Source organism: Rhamphochromis longiceps, linkage group LG6, assembly GCF_057381845.1.
Source record: "Rhamphochromis longiceps isolate RC_006_pf linkage group LG6, R_longiceps_female_GT1.1, whole genome shotgun sequence".
Classification (NCBI taxonomy): Eukaryota; Metazoa; Chordata; class Actinopteri; order Cichliformes; family Cichlidae; genus Rhamphochromis; species Rhamphochromis longiceps.
The window spans coordinates 11677899-11705868 of NC_140562.1; the positions used below are offsets into that span (position 1 = coordinate 11677899).

Sequence of the window (27970 nt, forward strand, 5' to 3'; positions counted from 1 at the left end):
CCGTCACATTCAGGTGTAAGGTTCACTTCAGCATGATGAGGAGATACAGTCTGTGTTTGCATTACTAGTTGCTGAAGCTTAACAGTAACCAGCACTAACACACATTTGCACCAAAATTGAAATATGTTCTAAAAACACAACAACAAAAAAACAAAAACAAATTAAAAAAAGTTAGAGCTAAAGGCGTGGACTGAATGGCAAATTAGATTTAAGAAAACAGGTCATATCCCAACATGAGTTATCTGTCAGGAGCTTCGAGACCACATCTTGAGGTTAATTTGTGAAGCGGACAGCATCGCGGGGGGTACACAGTAGGAATAGCCTACAGGGAAAAGGCTGACATGTGCAAAGCTAGTACACAAGGCAAAGGGGGATGTGGAGGCTGGCTTTAGTTGATAATTAACAAATCAGTTATGTCCCAGTAAAGCCAGCCTAAAGCAGACAGTGAAAGCATGACAGACAGTGTAAGGAGGCTGTCGGTGTATTACAGTATTACTTACCAAGTTCTAATTTCAATTCACATTTAAAAAATGCCCAAGTGCATATTCACTGGGTATTGTATGGAAAGATAAGAGGGCTTTACGGTGGGACAATGCTGGCTGTAGGTTCTACAGTATATGTTAAACAAGAAAAGGCCTTCATGAGAACCAGTGAGGCCACTCAAAAAAAGCACCCTAATGAGAAAAGTAAATTGATGGAGAATGTAAACGATTTTCTTCCTCAATACATGAATAGAGACCAGAATAATCTGTGCAGTGGATTTTCAAATTAGTGAATTTACACAACAGAATGTGAGATAATATCATGACTGCTGAATGATGAATGCATGTATGTGACTTGCAGTGTAAATTGCTATAAACAGTAGAATTGGGCCTTCACCAACATAACCTGGACTTGAAGATGGAACGCTTCAGTTTTGGTTTGTGACAAACTGACTGACAAACTGAAGGTGATCGAAACACCAACTTTTGTTTTTCTAAAATTCAGTTCAATTTTATTTATACAGCATCAAATCACAACAACAGTTCTCTCCAGGCACTTTACTGTAAGGTAAAGACAGTAATACAGACAAATCAGAGAAAAGCCCAACAACTGGCAACCATGGGAAGGAAAAACTCCCTTCTAACAGGAAGAAATCGCCAGCAGAACCAGACTTGGCTGAAAGAGCTGAAAAAGTATTAATCAATTTCCAAAGAAACTGATTCACTCTTCAGCCATTTTTCATGTTGTGTTTGGTGGCTCAGGTGCAGGGGAGGGGTGGAGCAGCAGGTTAAGGGTGTGGTTTCAGGGGAGGCTGAAAACACTAATCGTGCAGCCGCTGGGGCCAGAGAGGAGGAGAGACCATAGCAGGAGCAGTGAGAGGAAGGCGCTGCCACGCAATGAGGAGCCGAAAAGCTGCTGACGGTAACGCAACAGCACTGAAAGGCACACTGTAAATAAACCTTTGCAGTCACATTGCTGAGCGTGGGTCATTCCTGCTACAAATGTGTATAAGCATTAAGCGTAATCAACAAATGAAAATACAAATGTCCTAAATTCAGACTGCCGTAAAACACTAAAATATTCTAAAACTGTAAACAGAAGAACAGTAGAACAATACACCCACCACCAGTGTCTGTTTCCTATTTCACAATGTTTATTTTATATTCTTCCACTGAATGTTTGACCCCAACAGCAGGTATATTATCACTTGCATGCTGCATTTTTTAATTCTTTTCTTGCTGACATAAACACAAACATTGCTGAAAACAAACTTGAATGGATATCCAAATTCTTCTTCGTGGCATTACAGTGATGTTGTCCGAAGGAGGCCACACCGACTGGCATGGCGAGATGAGCCAGGTTTTCAGCTAACGGCTGTTTGGGGATCACCTTGTTGATGTAAAACGTGCTGTATTCGGCAATTTCTGTCAATTCGACTAAAGAAATGAGATAAATTATGTTTTTGTGACAGGCTGCTGGTAAAAGTGTCCAAAAGATAAGACACAGTGTGTAGATACAGCACTGGTTCATCCCCTAAGATGGGAAAATGTTTTTTGATCCTTTTTTGTCAGCAGAGTAATATTTGTAACCAAATTCATCACAAAACTTTACGGTTGTGTAATAGAAGCCAAAAATCGATTACGCTGTGTAGACGCTGTCCAACCTTTCACCCTGAGCAATTTCTCCCATCCATCCACGGCCGCTTCTCCAGCTCAGGGTCACGGTGGGGCTGGAGCCTGTCAGGTAAAGGTAACAGGCAAGGTACATTCTGGACGGAGCACCTCTGAGCATACAAAGTATAAAATATAATTCTGAATTTCACCAAAGAGTCCTCCTAAACTTGTTCTTGAAGACATTATTTTAAATTATTTATTATTAAAACACGTTTTGTTAAATAACATCTTTATTTAAAAGGATTTAGAACACAAACTGGCACCACTTAATTTAAACGGCATGTACAACTTGCGTCTCACATACAGATTTTTGGACAGTGACACCTCTCCCACCGTTCGGCCTCCACACGCCACTGCAACAGTTAAGATGGAAACAACACGAAGGCTCTCACTTTAACTTTAAAGGTTGAAATGTGACTGAACAATTCACTCATGGGCTATCGTTTTCATAAATGAAGCCTGTCGAAGATCTGGAGATGATTTTAAGTATGGCGTTTAATGTAGATGGCACAACATGTGGTCGAAAAGAACAAAGTGAATCTATTGTAGGAACATCTGCCTGGATGATCGCAGACCTTTACAACCTTTTTTAGTTTGGTGGTCCAGTTTTAATTGTTACTAAGGTCATTCTCTTTTTTACAAAGATAACTTTGACTGAACGCATAACCTGTTTAAAGGTGAAAAGGTACAATATCGTGGAGTGTCTAAGTCAATCACCTGAATCAGCTATGAAGGCAGAAAGACCTATGAAGACAGCTGCAGTCATGGTGTTGAAACAAAGCGTAACCACAATGGTTTGCTCTACTATTGCAGCTTGTTTTCAAAAGATGTAAAAGTGAGAAAAAAAATGTGTCACTGTCCAAAAATGTAACAAACTGTACACACAAACAGTCTCTTCAGATAAACATCCATGCACTGTTGGTAAGATCTAAAGGGGGAGAAAGGTAGTAATGCTCTTAGTTCATTGTGCTTATGAGACGTATAAAGCTGGTAGCTCAAGGACTGTCAGACCAGACTGATCAACATTAAGTTAATACTAATGTGAGGGGAGATCTATGCCCCCCAAAGAAGAAACAGAGGGCTGCAAAACTGTGACAACTGCCAACACGGTCACCTTCCCAATATAAAGACAACTCGAGAAACCACTTTAATAAAAACCAGTGGAAAACATCTGTGGCAAAAAGGGTGTAGTCTACTGTTGCTTACTTTAGCTTGATGTCATTAGGGGTATACGTCAGGTTAAGGCAGGATGCAACATGACTTGCACACGTGTACCATAATCTGGTGATTGTCCACGTTTGTTTGTGAAGCTTTGCACCTGATTTGGACTTCACATGAAAATTCTCAATTATATGAAGAACAAACACAAAATGTGCAGCAAAACCTCAGTTACTGAAACATGTTCTGTGTTGGCTTTGACATCATTAGAGTTTGTTTTTTTTAATTAAATTAGTAAAATACCTGATGGATGTTTTTGTGCACAAGACTTTATCAGCTTTTGGATTTTTCATTTAATATACTGGATCAAAGTGGAACTGTGCAAAGGTCCTCTGCCTGCTTTGCTTGTTCAAAAAGCACTTGTAGTACATTACACCATGACAAACGCCACTTTGCTACTCAACACTCCAACGTTAAAAAAGGATGATTCAGAAATTTTCTCTTTTGGCTTCATGAAAAACTAGAAAAACCGAAACACGGACTCTTAGAAAAAGTCGATGAAGATTTCCTTCTATAACATGTTTAAACATCGGCTACATGAGCACTTTGTGTACAAGCCGATGTTTCATTATAAGTGATGCATTCATAACTAGTCTCAGGGTAACACAACCACAGAGTTTACATCCATCAGTAGGTTTCCAGAGAACAGTTTGTAGCCAAACCCCAAAACCAGTGGTCAGCTTAAACTAACACAGCAGCAGCTTCAGCCGACCGCTTGCTATCAAATCCCTTTCAGCTCAATGGATCCCAAATGCACATTTATACTGCTGGCTTCAGTAAGCAGGAGCTTAAAAACAATTTTCAACTACTGAACACAATCCTCCTTCACTGACCAATGTTAGCAGACTCCAAGTCTGGTGCCTTCAGAAAGTCCCATTAATGACAGAACACAAGGAAATGTAGAATAAGGAAAAAGCAGGCTGACCGAGGGGGGGAAACAAAAAACATTAGAGGCAGGAGAGAGCAGAGAGAGTGACTGATCCATCTGCTAGAAGCTGGGAAAAAACAAATGAGATAACCACCTCCTGGAAAAACAAATTTAAAAAAGAACTATCACCTTCATCAGCCAACAAGAAAAATATATATCATTTTTGATAAATATGTCACTCTCTTGATTCAGACTGTTCACTAATTATTTATTTGTTTTTATATGAAGAAACATGGCCAGTCTTTGCACACCTGCAAGAGGCCCACACAGTCACTCTCCCTCCTCTTTGTGAAGAGATGATGATGATGACGATGATGATGACAGGCTGTGAAGAAACCCATGTTTGTGCTTTTAGGCTGTGCCCGCTGCTCCTGTGGGCACTGCTGTATTCGTGGCATTCACACCTTTCCCTCGATGTCTCTGACCACCTCTCCTGCGTCCCCCGCCTCCTGACTTGAGCTGTGGATGGAATGGACAGACAGCACTGTGAGCCAGCTGTTAGGTGAAATCAGGTTTGAAATAAAGCACAGGCGGCAGGTAAAGCTTGTTGATCCAAAACAGTTAAGATAAGAGCAACAGGAACTCCTTTAAAAAGGTTAAGAGGGTAAAAACGAGTTTAGAGGTTCTCTGAGGGGAACAAACAAAAAGGAAAGTGAACAGTTCAGACTTTAGCCCAGGATATTTTAGTGGATGGGGTAAACACCTTACAAACACAGGCCCTTTTCCCCTTTTTTTGTTTAATTTAACACAAGTGTAATTACTTTGTTTTAAACGGGGTCACAGGAAACCCTGTAACTGCACAAATGTTCTGTCTGACAAAATAAAATTTTAGTAACATTTTAGTAACAAGTAACATTTAAAAAGCTAACAGAGACAAGTCATGTTTTTCTAATTGGTACGTTCACCAGGGAGAATATAGAATGGGTGTAGTTAAAAATAGAAGAACAATTAGGGAAAAAGCTCATTTTCCTTCCTCTAGCACCTCCACAGCTTTTAATCCCACTTGGGTCCAGTTCAGTAAGCAAACACTTGTACTTGCAGTACAGCAGCTTCCTGGTGTGACTGAGAAAAGTTTGTGAATATAAAGCAGAAATGCACTAAAGCAGAGTATGCATGCAAAAAAAAAACATCTGCTTAGAACCTGGGGAGGGTTAGGGAACAACCACACCTAAGGAGACGCCATCATCACTCCCACAGTCTGCAGGAACTTTACCTTGTTTTCTTTGTTGCCATCATGACACAGAGCCTCCTCCTCTGCCACTGTCTGACGCAGCATGCCAAGACAGGGAGGGAGGAGAGAGAGAGATAACAGCGAGAGAGTAAAGTGTTAGAACTGAAGGATCGGGAATGCAGAGCGAAAACAGCAGTGAGGACGGGTGAGGATCAGAGGGCAGAGGAGGGGGTGAGTGGAGGTACATGTGGCTGACGATGAAGGCAGGATGATGGACAGGGTAGGAGAGCAAGTTGGCAATAAAATGATTGAAAGTCAAAGTACAATAATGGAACAATAATGTGAAAGTTGTAGACATTAAGTAGCAGATTTAAGCACTTTGAAGAGCAGAGAGAAGATGTCTTCCAACACAAAGTTGACTGTAATAGAAAATCTAATGTCTGTGGTGACATTACCACACTAATGCACTAGTAGTGATAACTTTTGTGTCAACCAACAGTAATTGGTTGGCAAGAACTGAAGGGTGAAATACTACAGCCACAGAGAGGGAGTCAGTGACAGTCACTGTGACCAACAGGAAGCCTGTGGCTAAAAAATTCAAGAAAGCACCCAAAACAGAATTTCTGCAGCTCCAGATAAAACAAAACCTGAGTGTTCAGAGGGTGAATTACAGGATAGACCACAAGGACAAATGTCATAAGTGCATACAGACAGTGTTGGTGCCCGGAAGGGAAAACAAAAGTTCAGCACTGGAAAATTAACTGTTGGACACATAAAACAACCCGATGAAATTTGTCACTTCTTATGTTTTCTGTAAAATATGCACTCATGAGGATTCCCCGAGCACTGTTTCACTCACCGGTAGCTGCGCTGTGGTAGGACTGGGTGACCGTGCTGCTGATCCACTGTCCTCATTAGCGGTTGTGCCCTCTTTAGAACTCTTTTTGCTGGCTTGAGATTTGGACTGCTGGGCCTTAGCTGCCTGGGTGTTCACTGAGTGGAGAAGCTGAAATTGCAAACACAACCTTGTGTTTGTTACACCAGTGTTCACATAACATTAATTATAGGATAATTAAAGAGTTTACACTGAACCAGAAAGGTAAGCACAAGCCCCAGTACCTTTGTAATGGTGCCTACAGCTTTGGTACGTCCTTCCCTGAACACCAGCTTCTGGTCACAGTGCAGGTATTCGGGGGTCTTGATGAAGCGAAAATGGACCGTGGCTTTGTCCCCAGTCCTCAGACAGTCTTTGTTCATTGACAGGATTGTGGCTGTCTGCCTAATGCTGCCACAGTGGACTAATGATACAGAGGGAGAGTGGCACAGTTACCGATTGGCCAGACAGTATTTTTCTTTTATAAAAGGGAGTCAAAGACACACAGATGCCCATCGGTGCTATTTAAACTTGTGAGTGTCTGTATTTACTAACCCATGGCCTGGTATCTCGGGGATATCGTGGTCGGATGGTGAAGCACCAAAATCTCTGCTTCAAATTCCCAGGTGGCCTGTGGCATCAGCTTGGGAGAAACCATCACCATTCCTTTCCTTATGGATGATCGTTTGATCTGAGAAGACAGGAGGGGAAAAAGCAGCAGGAACAAAGGAAAAAGAAATGAAGCTGGGGGATTGGTTAAGACAAAACTGAATTAGAGCCAGAACACTACCTGCTTTCACTCTTTGGGATTTGCATGTATTACAAAACTGATTCTAAAGTTAGGAAACTAATTCATATGCATATAACGTCTCAAAGTTTCTGAATAATTATCCTCCTCAGAAGTTTTCAAAACTTCTTGCCAAGTCATCTTTGAGCTATTTTTATGCTGTCTTTTGGACTGATATGTAAAAATAATTCAAATATGTCATGATGGCTGTATTTCAACTAAATTATTTCCACACAGACCTTTTTGAGGGCGAAGGATGCGGTCTGTCCACCGCGAACCTCTCTGACAGGCATCCTCTTGCGGTGGATGGATTTAACTGCGATGGGGATGAAAGTGCCGAGGGGGTCTGGACCTAAGAGGAGCGTGTCGTTGAGTCGTATCAATCCACGTAACGTAGTGCCTGAAACTACTGTGCCCACACCCTGTGAAAGAGAAATGATACTTTTGGACTTTTCTGTTAGATAGGACTGTGTGAAGTATTGGAGGTTGGGGCAGCTAATGTGGAGTGCAGTATACTCAGAGACGTGCTGCTTTGTTACAAACATGTCTGTCATATGAATCTGAAATCTATGTATTGCAAATGTTCTCTAGAAAGCACAGAAGAACAGAGAACATTATTTACTATCAAACCTTCACCTTTCTGTGTATTTATCAAATTGACTGTTACTGTGCCTCACTGAAAACTGAAATAGGAGATGACCACAAGTAATTAACAACATTCACCGCAGAAGTCTAAATTATGCATTAAAAGAAAAAAAAACTCAATCTAATTACTTCCTATGAGCAAACGCTTGGCAACAGTGGGAAGGAAGAACTCCATTTTAACAGAAGTGACCTTTGGCAGAACTAGGCTCAGGGAAGAGCAGCCTTCTGACTGGGGAGTTGATGGGAAAGAGAAGAAAGTTAAAAAAAAAAAAAAAAAGAGTGTACAGAGAAGAAACACATCAGGGCTGAAAAGGTGGGACTGAGGAATAAAATGCAAATAAAAGCTTGATCAGAAAGAAACTAAACAGGGCGATGCAGGGCGTGGTTCTTAACACTGGGGCTGAGGACTCATACAAACATGCAGGAACTACAGGAAGAAACCCAACTCCTTTTGCGCCCAGCTTTTGGCCCTTCTACACGCCTCAACGATACACTCATTCTGATAAGATCTCCCACTGGCACTCAGAAAATATAAGACAAGCAACTCTCACAGCCACATCATGCTCAAAATAAGACCACCATTAAATCACCATTAACAACAACTTTGTCCACACCTTTCAGTTTCAAATTTGTTATTGCATATTTGAGTTTTTAACCCTAAAAAAAGGCACTATACTGACACAGATCATTAATAAATCTACCTCTATCTACAATGTCTTTGATCTAGTTGCCCTTGCTAGCATACTTTTTCATGCACTGAAACACTAATTGTAAAGAAATGAACATCCATGGCTGTATAACTGAGTGTGTGCTCTATTTCTTACAGGTACGGAGTATGTGTCGTCTATTTGGAACTCTGCAGGCTCATCATTGCTAAAGGTGGTCCGAGAGGAAAGGAGGTTCAAGAACATCTTCAGCAAGTCCATGTTCTCCCCCGTCACATTTGAGATCTGGAATATTGGACACATCCTGGAGAGAAGGAGAGAGAAAAAAAGAGAGATGATGAAAAAAAAAATCTATTCTGTTTAACCGACTGGGCTGGATGGCAGATTCTTTAAAGGGACTGATAAACCAGCACATGAATATTTACACATTAAATCTTAGGAAAAAATTAAAGAGGCAAGGGAAAGCTGTTTAACAGCATACCCACTTGACTTATAAACCTAAAATAAAAATGCACCACCCAGGCGTGGCTACACACAAACACCAGAGGCCGATCAAAAAACAGAAACCAGTGTGCTGATTGGTTCGATTTGAAAACAGAATCAAGATGACCCATGTGAAAAAAGCTATGCGTTAAAGCACTGAGATCATATGAGGACTCATCCAGCAATTTCCCCACAGACAAAATGTATACGCTTTTATTTTTGGCAGGAAACCGTATGATTAAGTAAAATTAAGGGTCAAGCTGATGTAGTCGGATTTATTTGGCATACTGGAGAGTGCGCATATGATATCCTGTTCTCCGTAAGTGTTTTTTTACTTACTTTCACTAAACGTCTTTGGCATTTTATTCATAAATCCTAATTCTGCAGGAACATTTTAAAGATCAAACATTATTTCTAACTGTGTGAGTATGCTGTCAATCAACTGTCACCCATTCTGTTATTATTTCTCAGCAGAGTCACGCCCATCGTCCCACCTGTTCTCTGGTCTTACCTCTCAGAGCTGAAGTTAGAGGCTGTGACAATGACATCATCCTTGTTCTGCACCAACACTGGGATTTTCCTGCAGCCTGGTGACTTTAATAACCTCTGTAATAATTTTAGTGTCTCTGCAGACAAACACAAGCAAACCTGAGTTTCTTAAACCTAAAAACAACACTCATGACAAAATCTGAACAAAACAACCTGAGAGTGAAAATAAATGACATATTTAAAGAGATGGAAACTGAAAGTAGTAAGCTTTAAATGGAAAAAAAGACTGCTTTTAATTTACTTTTGCTTTAAAAGCATATTTATTCATGTTTTATTATTTCTTAATTATTATCACTTCCTTTATGTGCTCTTCCAGTAGTTTGTTGTTTTTGTAAACTTCTCTCTCAGTTTGCTTCACTTTAAAAGCGTTCTAGCGATTTACTTTATATTATTCATTTTCTTCCCAAAGAGGCTTTTTTTGAGTTAGAGCCCAGTTTCCTACCTTAACATAATTAAAGCAGAGCCATGAAGCGTGAAAGTATTTACTGCTTTTAACAACACAATGGTGGTCTTTGGTATGGCTGTGTTTCTGTAAACATTGCTGTGGGAATGGAGATTATGCTGAATTTGCAAAACCTCTCACACTGAGCATGAAGTTAAGAAACTGGGACCTAAAGATGTAGAACAGAGCAGTTATACAGCTGTGCTGGAGATAGTGGATTTACCTTGCAGGATGTTAGCTGGGCACATGTCTATCTTGGTAACCACAACAAACACAGGTACGTTTAGGGCCAGCGCTAGACCCAGGTGCTCTTTGGTCATGCCAACAATGCCAGCATTGCTGCCAACCTACATGGAGAGACAAGAAACACAGAGATGAGTGGTTAAATATGTGAGGGCAGAAACAGGAACAAAAAAGTAACAAAGGATTTGCCAGGAAATAGTTAAATATAAACTTTCAATCTCTCTCACCATGAGCATGCAGAAATCAGGCAGGTGTCCCGTCATGCCAAAGACTGTGGTCTTCAGGTACTTCTCGTGCCCAGCTAAGTCAATAAAGGTGATGACTTTGGAGGATTTCTCACAGATTTTGGTCCAGTCTAAACCCCCGCCATGGCTGTCTGGCTTGTTTACCACCTAAAGAAGCGAGTAGACAGAAAAGAAAACCTACTTATAATGGACGTGAGAAAAAACGGTAGGATGAAACTTTGAAAGAAAGCTTAAAAATGTTCCTGCAGGAAAAATACATGCTGTTAATTAAATGTGATCAAACTTTTCACAATTATAATTTCACATAAATCCATAAAGCTAACAAGAAAAATTACTATCTGAATAGTCTTTCACTGAGCAGTGTTTTTTTTTTATATTTGGTACTCAAAAACTTTTAAATAAATGCAAAAAATAAGGAAAGATCACTACAGAAATGCATTTCTCCAGTGATTTTGCCCATTCACAACTGACAGCAGCCCACCTGTCCTTCCTGATCAAAGCCCAGGATATCGTTGCCCACACTGCTGGTCCTCCCACTTTCCATCTCATGTTTGTGCCGGAAGAGCTTCTGGCGAGCGAAACCTCTGCCATTATCCAGCTCACCATGGGTTAACACTCCCAGCAGGGTGCTCTTTCCAGCGTCTACATTTCCAACAACAGCCACTCTAGAGAAAAGAGAACAGAAAAGAAAAAAAAGAGTGAATAACACAAGTTTCAGTACAGGGGAGTGTACAGGGAGTGCAGAATTATTAGGCAAGTTGTATTTCTGAGGAATAATTTTATTATTGAACAACAACCATGTTCTCAATGAACCCAAAAAACTCATTAATATCAAAGCTGAATGTTTTTGGAAGTAGTTTTTAGTTTGTTTTTAGTTTTAGCTATTTTAGGGGGATATCTGTGTGTGCAGGTGACTATTACTGTGCATAATTATTAGGCAACTTAACAAAAACAAATATATACCCATTTCAATTATTTATTTTTACCAGTGAAACCAATATAACATCTCCACATTCACAAATATACATTTCTGACTAGGGCTGGGCCATATCATACCGTTCACGGTAATACCGGTGTAATTTTGGGCAACGATAGGAAAATGAAATATCGCGATAGAATATGGGTAAAACGCGCATGCGCAGTGCCTTTGTTTACATACGCACATGGCGGCGACGCAGAATGAGAAGAGCGAAAGTGGATCGTTAAATGAAACGGATGAACCAGAATTGGTTTGTAAAAATGCTGCAACTTCAGTGGTGTGGGACTGGTTTGGCTTTCATCCGTCAGATACACAACAAAGCACTATTTGCGGTAGAGCATGCTAGCGGGCCGTCGTTATTACCGTGTTGTTTGGAAAATACGGCACACTTAAAATCAATCCTTTGATTTTTCTGAAAATCGACAGCGCCCCTCATAATCCTGTGTGCCTTATGTATGAATTCTGGTTGTGTTTACTGACCTCGAAACGATTTTATGTGGTACACGGCGCTCAAAAATCTGTCAAATGTTTTAGTACGACTTTGCTAAGCTATGAACCCGCACTGCTTGATGGATTGTCGGAGCATTACGGCTATCGTAGGCAGGAGCCTCGCGGAGTGATACGTACTGTGCTTCAACATAATATTACCGTATTGTGTGTGTATAACCTCTTTTTAAGTTTTGTGGATATTATACATGGTTATGTTGCCGATATGTCGGCCAATTTCCACTGGAAATGCCTTTTGGTTAAACTGTCAGCAAGGAATTTGCATTTGCACTGTTACATTTTTATATAACTTTAATGATACTAACCCCATGTTTGCCTACTGGTGGTGGTCAGAGGGCCCGGTGGCGCCAGTGTCCGGCAGCCTCGCCTCTGTCAGTGCGCCCCAGCACAGCTGTGGCTACAATGTAGCTTGCCATCGCCAGTGTGTGAATGTGTGTGTGAATGGGTGAATGACTGAATGTAGTGTGAAGCGCTTTGGGGTCCTTAGGGACTAGAAAAGCGCTATACAAATGCAGGCCATTTACCATTTAATGCACATAAAAAGCTGCTTGTTTAAGTGAAAATACATTGATGGGTTTTTTTTGCATTAATAAAGTTGTGGAGTTGTAAAGTATTTTGTCTAGTGTCAATTATATCGTCAGTTATATCGTTATCGCAAATTTTCAAATGTATATCATGATAAATATTTTTGGTCATATTGCCCTGCTCTATTTCTGACATTCAAAAACAAAACAAAAACAAATCAGCCACCAATATAGCCACCTTTCTTTGCAAGGACACTCAAAAGCCTGCCATCCATGGATTCTGTCAGTGTTTTGATCTGTTCACCATCAACATTGCGTGCAGCAGCAACCACAGCCTCCCAGACACTGTTCAGAGAGGTGCACTGTTTTCCCTCCTTGTAAATCTCACATTTGATGATGGACCACAGGTTCTCAATGGGGTTCAGATCAGGTGAACAAGGAGGTCATGTCATTAGTTTTACTTCTTTTATACCCTTTCTTGCCAGCCACGCTATGGAGTACTTGGACACGTGTGATGGAGCATTGTCCTGCATGAAAATCATGTTTTTCTTGAAGGATGCAGACTTCTTCCTGCACCACTGCTTGAAGAAGGTGTCTTCCAGGAACTGGCAGTAGGACTGGGAGTTGAGCTTGACTCCATCCTCAACCCGAAAAGGCCCCACAAGCTCATCTTTGATGATACCAGCCCAAACCAGTACTCCACCTCCACCTTGCTGGCGTCTGAGTCGGACTGGAGCTCTCTGCCCTTTACCAATCCAGCCACGGGCCCATCCATCTGGCCCATCAAGACTCACTCTCATTTCATCAGTCCATAAAACCTTAGAAAAACCAGTCTTGAGATATTTCTTGGCCCAGTCTTGACGTTTCAGCTTGTGTGTCTTGTTCAGTGGTGGTCGTCTTTCAGCCTTTCTTACCTTGGCCATGTCTCTGAGTATTGCACACCTTGTGCTTTTGGGCACTCCAGTGATGTTGCAGCTCTGAAATATGGCCAAACTGGTGGCAAGTGGCATCTTGGCAGCTGCACGCTTGACTTTTCTCAGTTCATGAGCAGTTATTTTGCGTCTTGGTTTTTCCCACACGCTTCTTGCTGTTGACTATTTTGAATGAAACGCTTGATTGTTCGATGATCACGCTTCAGAAGCTTTGCAATTTTGAGACTGCTGCATCCCTCTGCAAGATATCTCACTATTTTTGACTTTTCTGAGCCTGTCAAGTCCTTCTTTTGACCCATTTTGCCAAAGGAAAGGACGTTGCCTAATAATTATGCACACCTGATATAGGGTGTTGATGTCATTAGACCACACCCCTTCTCATTACATCACCTAATATGCTTAATTGGTAGTAGGCTTTCGAGCCTATACAGCTTGGAGTAAGACAACATGCATGAAGAGGATGATGTGGACAAAATACTCATTTGCCTAATAATTCTGCACTCCCTGTATGCAGAGCTGTTACTTCAGTCAGGACCCTTTACAGTGTTGGAGGCTAAAGGAGCTTAAAACAGTGAGCCCTATATGAGAGAGCCAGTCAGCTGACTGCCTGTCGTGCGGCTGACTTTGTGGACTCCCTCACCAACACTTTGGACAATTTTACAGCCAAGTCATTACAAATCTTTCTACCACCTCTAAACCCTCCCATTGAGTATATGAAGGTTCTCAATCTTCATTTCTAAAAATAAAACTGATGGAGACTGCTGGGTATTTTATTGAGACTAAAAAGAAATCCAGCTTAAGACCTACATCTATATTTTATTTCTTTTTCACTAATGGTGTTGTCCATTTCTGTTCTTGTGCGTTTGATTATAACAAGTTGGAAGTAAACAAGTATCCTCGGCTCAACATGCAAAATAAATAAAGGGAAAATTATGTCAAATGCAGGACGAGATCATTTTCAACCTTCTAAATTCAATCGAACATGAATGAAACTCAAATGACGCACAATAAGAAAAGACATGCCAAAAGTAAATAAACACTCCCAGCAGCAACATCAGGTACAAAAGGGCCTGTGCTATAATAAATCATCACCTGTCACAAACAGGCCAGCGTATTTGTTTTCTGGTTTATTGCTGCTCTATAAACAGGGACAAATGGAACCAAGCTATACAATATTGACACAGACATCAACAATACGAAGTACAGCATAAAACAGGTGCAGTGTGCAATTCATTTTCAAATTGGGTTAACTTGCATGAGCAAGGCTATAAAACACCATCACAGCATTCTCACAGCTGGGCCTTTGGTTCTTGGCTTTGTCTAATGCAACAGTACACAACTTTTCTATGAAGGTTCAGAAAGAAAGTGACTGCCATCAAAAAATGACTCCTCTTTCCTGCCTTGCTCTGAGACACAGACAAGTACATGATTCTGACACAAGGGTTATCTGTGCTAAGGCAGTGTGAAAGATAATGCACAAAGTAAGCCTCTGTGGACGCTGCCAAAGGAAAAACTCTGCTCACACAACTGCAAGATCACACATGGGAGCAGGTGGTTCGGCCAATATGACTAAGATTACTAGTGTGGATGAGATAGAGCCCAGCATGTCTGATGTGAAGCTGATCAGGTCTGCTGCAGTGACTGTCCAGTGTTGACTGTGAAACATTGGGCTGGTGGTGAGCTAATAATGGAGCTGGAGACTGCAGAAGGTTTAGAAGATTTGATCCATGCACCATTTTGGCTTTACATTTGGTTTCTGCACATTTACTAGGGTTTATAACGTATATATGCACATGAGCTGCAGACTTCAGCTATTACTCGTGTACTATTATTTTATTTACCAGCCGCTTTGATAACAGACCCATATCATCTATTACTTCTCCAGTGAGCCTCATCCTGTGGATTAGGGCTGCTCGATTATGGCAAAAATGATAATCACGATTATTTTCACTGAAATTGAGATCGCGATTATTTGACGATATTTATTTAACCCTTTAAGACCTACTATAGAACCAAGTCCGCCAGAGCTTATATTATTTTTTTACATGTTGTAGTGCCATTTGTGGGAGCATTTAAAGTTGCTAAATAACTGTTATAGCCCATATTTTAATAATATGTATGCATTAAGTCCATAGTAACTACATTAATTGCAAAAAAGTGCAATAAACTACAAAAAAATTGAAAATCGTTTTTGTTTTGTTTTTTTACATATCGTTAGCTTGATAGCATAATTGCCTAAGTCATTTTTGGCCAATGACATAGGCAGACGGACAGGATGATGCAGCAGTGGTAGGGGAGTAAAGTTAGGCAAAAATCTCAATTTGACCAAAAAATGACTTAGGCACTTATGCTATGAAGCTAACGATATATTTCTACTTGGAGAAATTTAAGAGGTTTATCCTTCAAAACTTTAAATACAAAAAAGTTGCAAAAAATAGTTTACAACAACAGGAAATTTATTTTGAGTGTCTTCATAGTTTTATTTTGGAGATACACCAATTTTTATATACACTGCAGGTAAAACAAAAAAAAACAATCCTATGATGCAAATCTGCAAAGAAAACAGCATGTGCATCAAAATAAACTATTTCCAGCAGTGCAATTCGAGTTCTAAGCATCCCAGAAACTATTCAGAAAAGTCAAACATGACCAGTAGAGGTTTTTAAGGTCTACAAGTAAAAAACTACATTTCCGCGAAAATGACGTCACTTCCGGTTTCGGCCAGGAAATGGCGGACATGAGACAGTTCGCGCTGACATCTGTTTCACTGTGGGAAGTGTTATGAACAGCTGATCGGATCGGCAAAGCGTGTTTCTGGAATATTATGTTTTTGTTCCTGCAAGCGCTTTTTATGCAATTTTTGCAAAGCTATATGTGGAAGGAAACCGTGACCGAGGACAAGCTGATGGCATAAGTTGTAAGTACAACTCCTCCGGTTTCATATGCAAAACAAATTATTGCGCTAGCTTACATGGTTCAGATTCTACAGGGATTTAAAAGTAGTTACACAAAACGGAGCGTGCTGCTCTGACCGGATTTAAAGGGTTAACAATGACTTTAAAAAATAATATAAAATAGTGTGCAACACCACTGAAGTTTTTTTTTTTTTTTTACCTCTCTTTTCAACCAACGGCAGTCACTCTCCTCTCCAAATAACTTCTGCTTAGCTTTCCGAGCTTCCCTCGGGTCCTCTTAATCAGCGGTCTCCAACCTTTTTTGCGCCACGGACCGGTTTATGCCCGACAATATTTTCACGGACCGGCCTTTAAGGTGTCGCGGATAAATGAGGGAGGGGCTAATAATCGGCTCAGTCATTTTTAATGATCGTTGAAAGCCCAGATCGTAATCGTGATTAAAATTCGATTAATTGAGCAGCCCTACTGTGGATGAACTCTACTTCCTCTGTTTTGAGCTACAGGTTGTGCCAGTTGTTCTTACATTGCTCTGCCGTCTATGAGACAACAGGTTTCCACATTCTGAAGGTTCTGGTCACAGTGGAGTTGGAGCAGTCGGACAGGCTTTTTGGGGAAGCAGGTGAATGACAGAGGATCACCACAACAACATGGCCAGTGACTCAGCCAAGGGGACAGAGGTGTCAGGAAGATCAACAGCGAATGAACTTTTAAAATAAGAGCAGGGGGACTGTCTGTGTCACGAGTCCATGAGTAAATCAATAACGCATGGTGATTTTTTTTTCAGATTCATAAACATAACAATTCTTAAATGACTCACAAAATTACTGGTGAGACGGCCTAATGGAAGTTTACATGTGGCAAAGACTAAATATCTAAATACAGATTGAACTCCCAAGCTCAAAAAGCTTAGCTGGAAAGGATTTTACCAACATGTCCCTTGACCTGAATTCAACAGAGCACCTTAAAATATTTTAATGTGAAATGTAGATCAACAAAAGTCCTGCAGCAAAGAGCAGCTAAAAAAGTAATCAAAGAGAATTTCAAAAATTCAGCCCATAAGTGTGAGCCAGACTGTAAGCTTCCTTTGCTAAGAGGTTTCTGTAATTACAAAAAAAGAGACAAATATATATATATGTAATAAAAAAAAGAATAAAATCTAATTAAGGGTGAATTGAGTTTCGATGCATTTCATTCTTATAAATTTGAGTCTGGTGGCCAGTTTTGTCTTTTATTGCGTCTTATTCTGCTATTGTGAACATCTGGGAGAGAAGCTTTTTGCTGACTTGTCGGAAGCGCAAATTCTTATTTGATTCGTTCAAAACACTATTTTAAAAAAATGAAGCAATGTTAGACAGGTGCATTAGTTTGATTACATACTTCTTCCTGGTGGAAACAACTATCACAACAACAGGAACCTGTGCTTTAAATCTGCCTATAAATCTCTTCAGCAGTGCTGGCCAAAGAGCCATTTCTGTAGCTTTCTGAACCCAGTGATACATCAAAACTCATTTATGCAACAGAATATGTTTGAGTCATATTGTCATATAACCTGGCATTCAATAATAGCCAAACCCAACAGTCACACATTAACAAGTTAACAATGCAGGTACATTTTCTAATGATTCTTTTGCCTACACCCCAGAACCTCCCCTCATATTTTTTACCTGACTTCTAGGAAATCCTGCTCGCCCACGCGTCGACGGATGAGGTAGTCTCGAATCTTTCCTCCAGCGTCTGTCCTTTCTCTTAGCATGATTAAGTCAGCCTCAATCTGTTCACACAGCGACCGCACGGTGGCTACCGACGCCTCCATGTCCTTTTCATCCAGACCATAATCACCTCCATCTAAACGAAGCGTATGAGAAAGGAAGAAGTCACTCTCATGCAGGACAGTGAGGGACCAATTTAATGGATGTTTTTAGAAAAAGCAATTTCAGCAGTAATGTGAAGCCACACCCTTGGAAAATTGGCATCTTCACTGCTAACTGGGCAATACAGGAATGTTAGTAACATGTAATATGAGAGGGTGGTGACTGGGAGGACAAAGACCACACAGAAGAATGAAAGAGGGTAAAACAGGTGGTTTTTAAAAGAAAGATGGGAGTAGGTGTAAAGAGACGAGAACATTTAAATTACTGAGACCAGAGCAATTTTCAAAATGAACGAATCACCAGCAGTCAGCTTCAGACAACTTTTAAGAGAAGACTTTATTTTCTAAAGGCTGTATATATGCAGATTACTCTAAATTTTCAAAGAAACCCACAGTATTCATCCACTTAACAGGTAAAGAAATGTATTAACCCATTGGTTGCTGCCAGTTGCTTTACAAGTAGAACTGGCACACATAAATTACAATAACAACAAAAAAGCTTATGATTGATTGACAAAAAGAAACACAGCCAGTTAAGGCTGCTTGATTATGGCAAAAATGATAATCACAATTATTTTCACTGAAATTGAGATCTCGATTATTTGACGATATTTATTTAACAATAACAATGTATTGAATAATGGCTTTAAAGATTGTCAAAAATAATATGAAATAGTGTGCAAATACTGATGACAGTGCAAATGTTTGCAATATAAAAAATAAATGAAAAATGTAAACATTAATATTTAGTGAACTTCAAAATACTGCATAATATTAATGCATGCTTAGGCTGCTGCCCCCGCGACCCGGCCTCGGATAAAGCAGATGAAGATGGATGGATGGATGGATTAATGCATACAAATAACCAAACATCAAGACAATCTGTGTAGCCACACAATGCACAATTGCATCAAACTGACATTAAGGTATGCCAACTAAAGTTGCTGCTCCTTCACTTTGTGTCACTTTGTGTCACTTTGTGAGCGGTCTTTAAATGATTGAATGAATTTGTAGTGTTTATTAACAAAGTTTACACACTATGTCTACTTGATCCACGTCTGACTCCGCGAATCCATAATGTTTCCACATCACTGAAGTTGTTTTCCCTCTCTTTTCAAGCAACGGCATTCTTTCTTCAGCAGTCATTATCCTCTCATCTCCAAATAACTTTTGCTTAGCTTTTCGAGGTTCCCTCGGGTCCAATTAATTGTTGTGACGCGTGTTTGAAATGCAGAGAGGTGCGCTCGATTTACCACACAGAGCAGCACAAGAGTAAAGCACGAGGGAGGTGCTAATAATCGGCTTGGTCATTTTTAATGATCGTTGAAAGCCCAGATCGTAATTTTGATTAAAATTCGATTAATTGAGCAGCCCTACAGCCAGTCACATTAGAAAGTCTGTTAGTTTTTGTCTGACTCGTCAGACAGCCTTTGGTGCTGATATTCTGTCTGTACCACTGCACTACTGACAGTGCCTGTGCTGACCGAGGATAAAGTGACATGCCCTTATGTGTGCTCTGGGTCAGACAGTTGCTTTAACAGTCAGAAAATAGCACAAAAAGGCCAGCTGCATTTGTGTGTAGAGCTTTAGAATGAACAGCAAACAAATGGGATTAGCTGTTTGGGAGGCCCAGAAGTGACGACACAGCTACAACACAACAGTGACTGAAAAATACCAATAAAACTACTTTTCCCTAACAATTACTATGGCTATGAAGCAATAGGTGTTATACCCCACAGCCACATGTTTGAATTTATGTTTTTGAATAATTAACTTTTATTTTAGAAGTCAGGCACTGACATAATATAGCTGTACAATTTTTTCCTTTGCTTTACAGATTTCAGCCTAGTCTAAAAACAATATGCCTGCTAAAAGTCTTTGGTGCCACCTACGGGATATCCTGAACATACACACACCAGATGACTGAAAACACAGCTTTCTTGCCTTAGATAATCTCAGACTTTTAGCCCTAAATAAATATTTCCTCTCATTCAATAACAAGATACAGTTTCCAACTGCTAATACATTATTTTATATTAAAAAAAAGACTTTTATTTAAAAAAAACACTTTCTTTCCTTTTTTCTTGTCTTTTGTGTGTGTGTGTGTGTGTGTGTGTGTGTGTGTGTGTGTGTGTGTGTGTGTGTGTGTGTGTGTGTGTTTTCTTGCCACATTATCCTATTTTAAAATTACTATACATTAATGAAGTTCACTGGAAGTTGCTAACTCTTACCTGAGCCCATCCCAACCACATAGATTGTCTCTCCGCAGCCCTCATCTATCCGCTCCCTCAAATGTCTCAGTAATGAATCATATTGCTCCCCTGTTGGACTCACAAGGACCAGCTGAAAGGTAGAGACAGTAAATGAGATAATAGCTGAACATTTGCAAAGGTCAGACAGGGCAAACACCATTAAACAAGTCTTCTGTGAGTGCACATACAGCAAGTCACTACCGCAACAAGTAGTCAGCATTTTATAAAAACAATTTTACACAATAAAGTTTTGTTGGTGTTTTGTTTTGGTTCAGTCTGACTATTTAGGATTCTCCATTCAACAATACAAAAAGAACTGCAAAGTTTGCATATACAGTAGTTAGGTTACATGTCTAGTATGCTGCCAGCTGGATACAGTTAGATATGGTGCAAAATACTGTACGTGTCACTTTCTCTGGGATGCACAGCGAGCATTAAATGCCCCGTGTACAACTTTTAAGCACCTGTAAAGTTATTATGGCATACTACGTGGCACTCATTCACACGGTGACAATATAGAAAACCAATGAACAATCTGCTCAGTCGGAATGTATTAAAACGTAACGACTCAACGCGCAATTAACAATGAGGCCCACCTTGCTACTTAAGTCTAAATGATCCGCGGACTCTTCATTTGTATCCTCGCCGTCTTCAAAGCCCTCTCCGCCGGACTGATCCTCGGCACACCCCCGGTCCGGTGCAAACATACAAGCAGGCACTATAGACTCTGCTGCTGGCGCTGTACCTGGGTGTAACGCTGGTTCTGTCGCCGTTAACGACGCCATTTCTAGAAAAAGTATGAAAATAGCAAATAAAACAACTAAATTATGTGTATGGCTTCAATGGCTAACATTTAGACATTAGCAATGATAGAAAGTTAGGCTGGTTAATAGAGCCAGCTAGTAAATGCTAACCAAACATCGAACATTTAACACTCTTAACAGGGGAAAACGAGGTTTTAATAAATCGACACAGCTGCGAGGTGACGACTAGATGTCCATACTTTTATACGTTTAAACTGTTGATGAAGATGAATTATATAATACATTCTCTCAAGAAACGAAGGCATACCAGAAGTTGCTAGCTAGCTGATAGGCTAACTTAGTTGTTTACTCTGGTTGGCTTCGTTAGCTTGGCACTGACTGTATGGCACGCCCATCAAAAAATAAACAAAAGGGATTGGCTACACTATAGGTAGCCCCGCCCACTGTTGGCGTACATGAACTTGTCGCCTTTAGTGACCTACTTAGACATGCATAGCCATCAACACACACGCTCTGACTATAACATAATATGCATAATAAATAAAAAGCGTATAATTTGTGTGTATTAAGAAAATGTTCTGATTTGTTAAATCAGTTATGCAGTCCTATAAACATGCATGGAAATCGATTATAAAAGGCAAAATATGCAGAGTATGGTCCAGAGTTGATTTCGTGTTGTAATTTCAAATTTGTACAATACAGTTATTTGTTTCATTTTAGTTCGGTTTCTGTTAGTTTCAGTTGTAGTTTTAGTCTTTATTCGTGGCCTGAAGGATGTTTTCAGAAAAGTCATCACCTCTAAAACAACAACAAAAACATGAGCACTGAGCAACAGTGGACATCCACTGGATGTCCACTGTTGGATGTCCACTGTTGGATCCAGTGGATGTGTGAGTAAAGATACTCACACATCCACTATTAACACAGACTCTCCCCAGTGTCTGTGTCTGATGAGCTCAAGCAGGTACTGAGAGTCTGGTGTGGGGACGTTCAATGAGTCCACATAATCTTGTGTCAAAAAGCAGTTCAAAAGAGGGTAAAAAAAAGTATACAGCTGTCAATAAATATACGGATATTTAATAAAGTAGTTAAAGTCATCATGCATCCTATTCGCTCGTGTTATGCGCTCTAATTATATGCGCTCTAAATAAAGAAAGGCTTTTATTTATTTATTTTGAAAACTTCGAATTCGTCAGTGTCACCAATCTGCTGCAAGCTGACAGAAATGTAAAGGGGGCACATGGCGGTAATCGAGGTGGGAAAAGGGGTGGGGGTTGGGTTCGGTGTTCTGGATAACTGTTTTTGTCATGTAATAGTCATCACACAGTCGTTATCAGGGAGTTGTTTTGGTGGGCTCCAGCCTTGGGCCTGCAGCTGGCGCCGTGGTGTCCGAATGTTGAATATTGTTGATTTCTGTTTTGTGAGCAGCTCGAATTTTAGCACTCTGAGACTGGTCCCTCAACTTCGCGTTGGAGAGCCGCCTCCCCATGATGGTATCAAACTTCAGTTCCAAGGTGTTGTCAGTCTTTTGATTCTGAGACTTCACAACTGCAGTGATCCGTTCCGCGATGTTTTCCAGCTGTCGCTCAAGGGTGTCATTTTGAGCAGGCCTCTCTCTGATGTTTCCCCTCATACGCTCAATGGTGTTGTTTTGAGCCTTCACAGCAGCAGTAAGCGTCTCCAAGGTGTTGACCATATTACGTTCGTTGTGAGAGGTCGCACCTCGTCCCGGCGCTTCGAATCCAGCGGGCAGCCATGTGGGGGTTTGAACAGCTGGTTCCGCTCTCTTATTTCTCTGATAAAGCAGGGCTAGGCCAACGCCGATCAGCATGAACCCTGTTATCATGGGGTTCAAGCACTAAATTTGGAGTCTGCAGAACAAGTGACTCTTTCAGACCGCTTGTCAAAGTTTTCTTCATGGTGTAAGGTCAAACAAGCTGTTGCGCGACTTCTTCGCCGAACCAAGAGTGACAAGTCAACAAGTCACAGCACAGTTCAGGAGCGAGAGGATGCACAGCGCATCATTATAAGAGATTTACAGAGACGAGTGTATCGAGATGAGATCCAGCTACTTAGTAATGGCTTACAACTTTCACGGCAGAGTAAACTGTTAGTAAAGAGTAAACGATTGGATGCCTTTCTTGACAAAGATGGAATCCTCAAGGTGGGAGGAAGACTGAAAAATGCATCTCTCCCTGCCTCTCAGAAACATCCAATGATCATTCCAAAGGACCACCACATAACGAGGATGATAATAGCTCATCATCATGAACAGGTTAAACACCAAGGAAGGGGTATAACCATCAACGAGATCAGATCAAATGGATACTGGATCCCAGGAATGAACAGAGCTGTTGCATCTTATGTGCATCAGTGTGTCAAATGCAGGAAACTCAGGGGATCAGTGGAAGAGCAGCGAATGGCAGACCTGCCATCTGAGCGGGTGGATCCATCTCCACCTTTCACTTATTGCGGAATGGACTGTTTTGGGCCATTTTTTACAAAGCAAGGGCGTAAGGTGAATAAGCGTTATGGTCTGCTTTTCATATGCCTTTGTTGTAGAGCAATTCACATTGAAATGGTGAATGATATGTCAGCAGATGCCTTCATTAATGGCCTCCGATGTTTTGTTTCCATAAGAGGAGCAGTACGACAAATAAGATGTGACCAAGGAAGCAATTTTGTTGGAGCTAAGAATGAAATGTATAATGCGCTGAAACAGATGGATGTCAATCATCTGACTGCATTCTTGGCTGAGAGGCAGTGCGACTTCATTATGAATGCTCCCCATTCAAGCCATGTTGGAGGTGTCTGGGAGAGACAGATCAGAACAGTAAGAAATGTACTTCGGTCCACTCTTTCACTCTCACCTGGAAGATTAGATGATGCCTGTTTGAGGACATTGTTTTACGAAGCAATGTCTATTGTGAACAGCCGTCCACTCACTGTGGATAACCTGAATGATCCAAATGGTCCAGAACCGCTGACTCCTAATCACCTACTCACTATGAAACCCACTGGAGCCTTACCACCTCCCGGGACGTTCATCAGAGAAGACATGTATGCTCGTAAGAGATGGCGTCATATCCAGTATCTAGCAGAGCAATTCTGGAACCGCTGGAGAAGAGAGTATCTCTCTAATATTGCCACTAGACAACGTTGGCATATTTCTAGAAAGAATCTGAAAGTTGGTGACATAGTCATCGAAAGGATGGATGATCTGCCACGGAACGAGTGGAGATTAGCCAGAGTTGAAGAAACAGTCGCTGATAAAGATGGGCTTGTGAGGAAAGTTAAGATTCGTCTTGGGGACCAGAAAATGAAAAGGGAGGGTCAATGTTCTGGCAAGCCATCCATTGTTGAACGGCCCATTCAGAAACTGATCTTGCTCTTAGAGGCTGTCTAAGACAATGACTATACCCTTTATTGTATGAAGACTTGTGGACATTACCTGCAGGCTCATGCATGGATAATTCTTTGTTTTCGTTATGTAAAAGGCCTTGTGGTTAAGGTCATTTGTTTTTAAAAATCATTCGTGTTATAGTTCTCCCTTTTGCTAAAACACTCATGATTTGGTGGGAGTGTAAATGACCTTTAAATTTGGTAAATATTTTTATGTTTGTTTTAAAGGCACTTCGGTTTTATTTTGAAATCCATGCTTTTATTTTGAAACAGGAAACTGGCACAAAACCGTTAAAGGGCTGCTAGTAACCTTTCTTTTAGGATATGGTAAAATAGTGTGCCTTAAAGTGAAAAATATGTACGTTTACTTTGCCAATTAGTACCTGGCTGACAGTGGCACAATGTTTGTTAATGTTTCCTTTAACGGAATAAGTTACATGCAATCAAAATGTCGTTTAATAGAGTTTATGTTGTTAACCTTGACCTTGACCTTTATGTGTAGTTGTAAGTTAGTGAGGTGATATAATGAATTGAGTGATGTAAATTTGATGTATATGCTATATGTGAGCAGGAGAAATTTGTTTCTAGCTCTTACGGTGTCTTCACTGAATGTTTCAATAAAAACATTTCCAATAAAACCTCTGTGAAGCATCAGTATAAGAGACCATCATTCAGCCAGGGATGCTACAGTATTGGCTCAAGGACACATCTAAAACCTGCAGGAGACCGGCCCTCGAGGCCTGGAGTTGCCCACCCATTGCCACTGAGTCTTCACTGTCATCACAGACAACATACTGTCCTCTGTGTTTCTTGACGGGAAAAAAAAGTATCATTAGAGTGTAAGATCTTCTCCATGTGCCACATCTCAGTAATAGAATAAGCTGAGTTATAAACGTCATATTTTGTTTCATTCAGTGTTTGAAGTACTTATATCTGGAAGTTTATTTTTTTCAGGAACGGCTTGAATATCAACCTCCACCAGTAAGTTTCCCAGATTTATTTTTCTATATTTCCTAATGTTCATGCAACTTAATGCCCTTAAAACAGTGGTTTCTAGGTAGGGTCTCTCTCTCTATCAATATCTATCCTTAGATATTGATCAATATACATATGTATCTCGATAGATAGATAGATAGATAGATAGATAGATAGATAGAATGAGATCTATATACACATCCAGTCTGGACACACCTTCTCATTCACTGGTTTTATTTTTATGACTATTGTAGATTCTCACTGAAATAATCAAAACTATGAATAAACACATATGGAATTATGTAGTAAACAAAAAGTGTGAAATAACTCAAAACATGTTTTATATTATAGATCAGTGGTTCTCAAACTTTTCACAATGAGTACCACCTCATAAAATATATGGCTCTGGAAGTACCACCCTTATGACCGACATTAAAGTACATGTCACGGTCCTGGGCCATGTTGGCCCAGTATTCTTAGTTCTCATGTATCTTTGTATTCAGTTCCCTGTTTAGGCTCTGTTTCCTGAGTTGCCCTGTTGTGGTGTTCCCTGAGTGCTTTCCCTTTATGACTCTACCCCCTGTGTGCCCCTCTGTGTATTCATGAGCCCTCGTCCCCTTTCGTGTTTATTCCGTGTCTCCCCTGCCCGTTATGTTGGTGTTCTACTCGTGCTCTCTCTCCTCCTGTCTGAACCTCTGTACTTCCTGTTTCGCCTCGCCCGTCTCCCCGCCAGTGTTGTGTTCACTCCTGCCATGTCTCGTGATTATTATCAGTGTCACCTGTGTTCCCCATGTGCTCCTACTCCGCTCGTTAACCCTTGGTGTATTTATGTCTGCGTCTCCCTCAGTGCTGTATCGCGTTCTCCCTCATGTTGTGTGGATCTTCCTGTGTCTACCTGCGAGTGTTGGTTTACTTTCCCCAGTTTAGTTTTGTATTTCCTGTGTTCTGCCGTGCCAGCATTAAAGCTGTGTTTCTCGAGTTCATCCCCGTGTCTGTGAGTTTTGCATTTGGGTCCTCCTCCTGCTTGCCACACAGCGATCCATGACAGTACAGTAGTTTAAGCCTATTTAACACCATATATGGTTTACACAGATAATTTTATTTCTTATATTAATGTTATTTATTTTAACTGTCATAAACAGGATGTGACAAGTGATGATAATAATAACAACTGTACTGTATTAAAACATTCACAGCAGGCGGGATATCCGGTCTTTAAGTGACGACGTATGAACCACCACACAGCACATCATTATATACCAGCTAGCCCAACTTCAGTAACCCTACAAACGTCACTGCTGTTTAGTTGTCTGTCTTCATTTATGTCAGACGTGATAGCAGAAAAGTACCTTTAAAATTTTCAGAAATACCTTAGTCAGAACATGGTGTATTATTTCATCTTAAAAAGAATTTCTGGAGACTCCCCACGTACCACTAGAGGGAGCCCGTACCACAGTTTGACAATGACTGTTATACATTATTCAAAATAGTCACCCTTTGCTTTCATTACTGCTTTGCACACTCTTGGCATTCTCTCAATAAGCTCGATGAGTCACCTGAAATGGTTTTCCAACAGTCTTGAAGGAGTTCCCAGAGATGCTGAACACTTGTTGGCCCTTTTGCCTTCACTCTGCGGTCCATCTCTTCCAAACCCATCTCAATTGGTGACTATGAAGGCCAGGCTATCTGGTGCAGCACTCCATCACTTTCCTTCTTGGTCACATAGTCCTTACACAGCCTGGAAGTGTGTTTGGGGTCATTGTCCTGTTGAATATTTTATGATGATCCAACTAAATGTGAACCAGATGGGATGGCATGTGGCTGCAGGACGCTGTAGTAGCCATGGTGGTTCAGTGTGCCTTCAGTTTTGAATAAATCTCCAACAGTGTCACCAGCAAAGTACCACCACACCATCACACCTCCTCCTCTGTGCTTCACAGTGAGAACCATGCATGTAGCGACCATCCATTCACCTTTTCTGCATCACCCAAAGACACAGTGGGTGGACCAAAGATCTCAAATTTGAACTCATCAGACCAAAGCACAGATTTCCACTAGTCTAATGTCCACTCCTTGTGTTACTTAGCCCAAACAAATCTCTTCTGCTTGTTGCTTTTCCTTAGTTGTGGTTTCTTAGCAGCTATTCGACCATAAGGTACATTTTGTTAAATGAACTAACTGTTGTGGAAAGTAAAAATCACAGTGATTTAACATTAAAATCTGTTTAGAATTTGCAGATTGATGATGATTAATTTCATGAGTCTTGACACATTCCTTTCCCCTGCATAAGCTACCTCTACGAGTTTAAACTATTGGTACTGGTATCAGCAATATTGGTGCTGCATTTATCACAGTACTGCACAGCACTACTAAGTGGATTCAGTGACAGGCAGTTATTGCCATACCCTTTTTTTACAGCCCTCCTGCCCCATATAAACCGCTCA

At 40.6% G+C, this 27970-nt stretch overlaps 1 protein-coding gene across 3 annotated transcripts; it reads right to left on the reverse strand.

The window, feature by feature from the left end:
• Positions 1–1635: 1635 nt before the first annotated feature.
• On the reverse strand, positions 1636–21533 carry gtpbp1l (GTP binding protein 1, like). Of its 3 annotated transcripts, XM_085409232.1 has the most exons (15): positions 21457–21533; positions 20982–21172; positions 20365–20476; positions 17928–18108; positions 10888–11071; positions 10389–10553; positions 10142–10265; positions 9439–9553; positions 8604–8748; positions 7374–7556; positions 6903–7038; positions 6593–6771; positions 6333–6479; positions 5516–5566; positions 1636–4761 (listed from the first exon to the last, which is right to left on the reverse strand). In XM_085409232.1, exons 2-15 carry the CDS (start codon positions 21168–21170, stop codon positions 4654–4656), a joined length of 2019 nt encoding a protein of 672 aa, XP_085265358.1. In that variant the 5' UTR covers positions 21171–21172; positions 21457–21533; the 3' UTR covers positions 1636–4653. The 3 variants fall into 3 exon arrangements, with proteins under 3 accessions (XP_085265358.1, XP_085265356.1, XP_085265357.1); XM_085409230.1 differs by lacking the exon at positions 5516–5566; XM_085409231.1 differs by lacking the exon at positions 5516–5566 and having other exon boundaries at positions 21389–21505.
• Positions 21534–27970: the final 6437 nt, after the last annotated feature.

What these genes read in the sequence shown, in the direction of transcription:
- gtpbp1l (XM_085409232.1), bottom strand. Translation starts at nt 21,170, where the DNA reads ATGGCGTCGTTAACGGCGACAGAACCAGCGTTACACCCAGGTACAGCG. An exon ending in TGTGGTTGGGATGGGCTCAG is followed by an intron (nt 18,109 to 20,364) that starts GTAAGAGTTAGC and finishes CGCTTCGTTTAG; the next exon opens with ATGGAGGTGATTATGGTCTG. An exon ending in GCTTTGATCAGGAAGGACAG is followed by an intron (nt 10,554 to 10,887) that starts GTGGGCTGCTGT and finishes TCGCTTCTTTAG; the next exon opens with GTGGTAAACAAGCCAGACAG.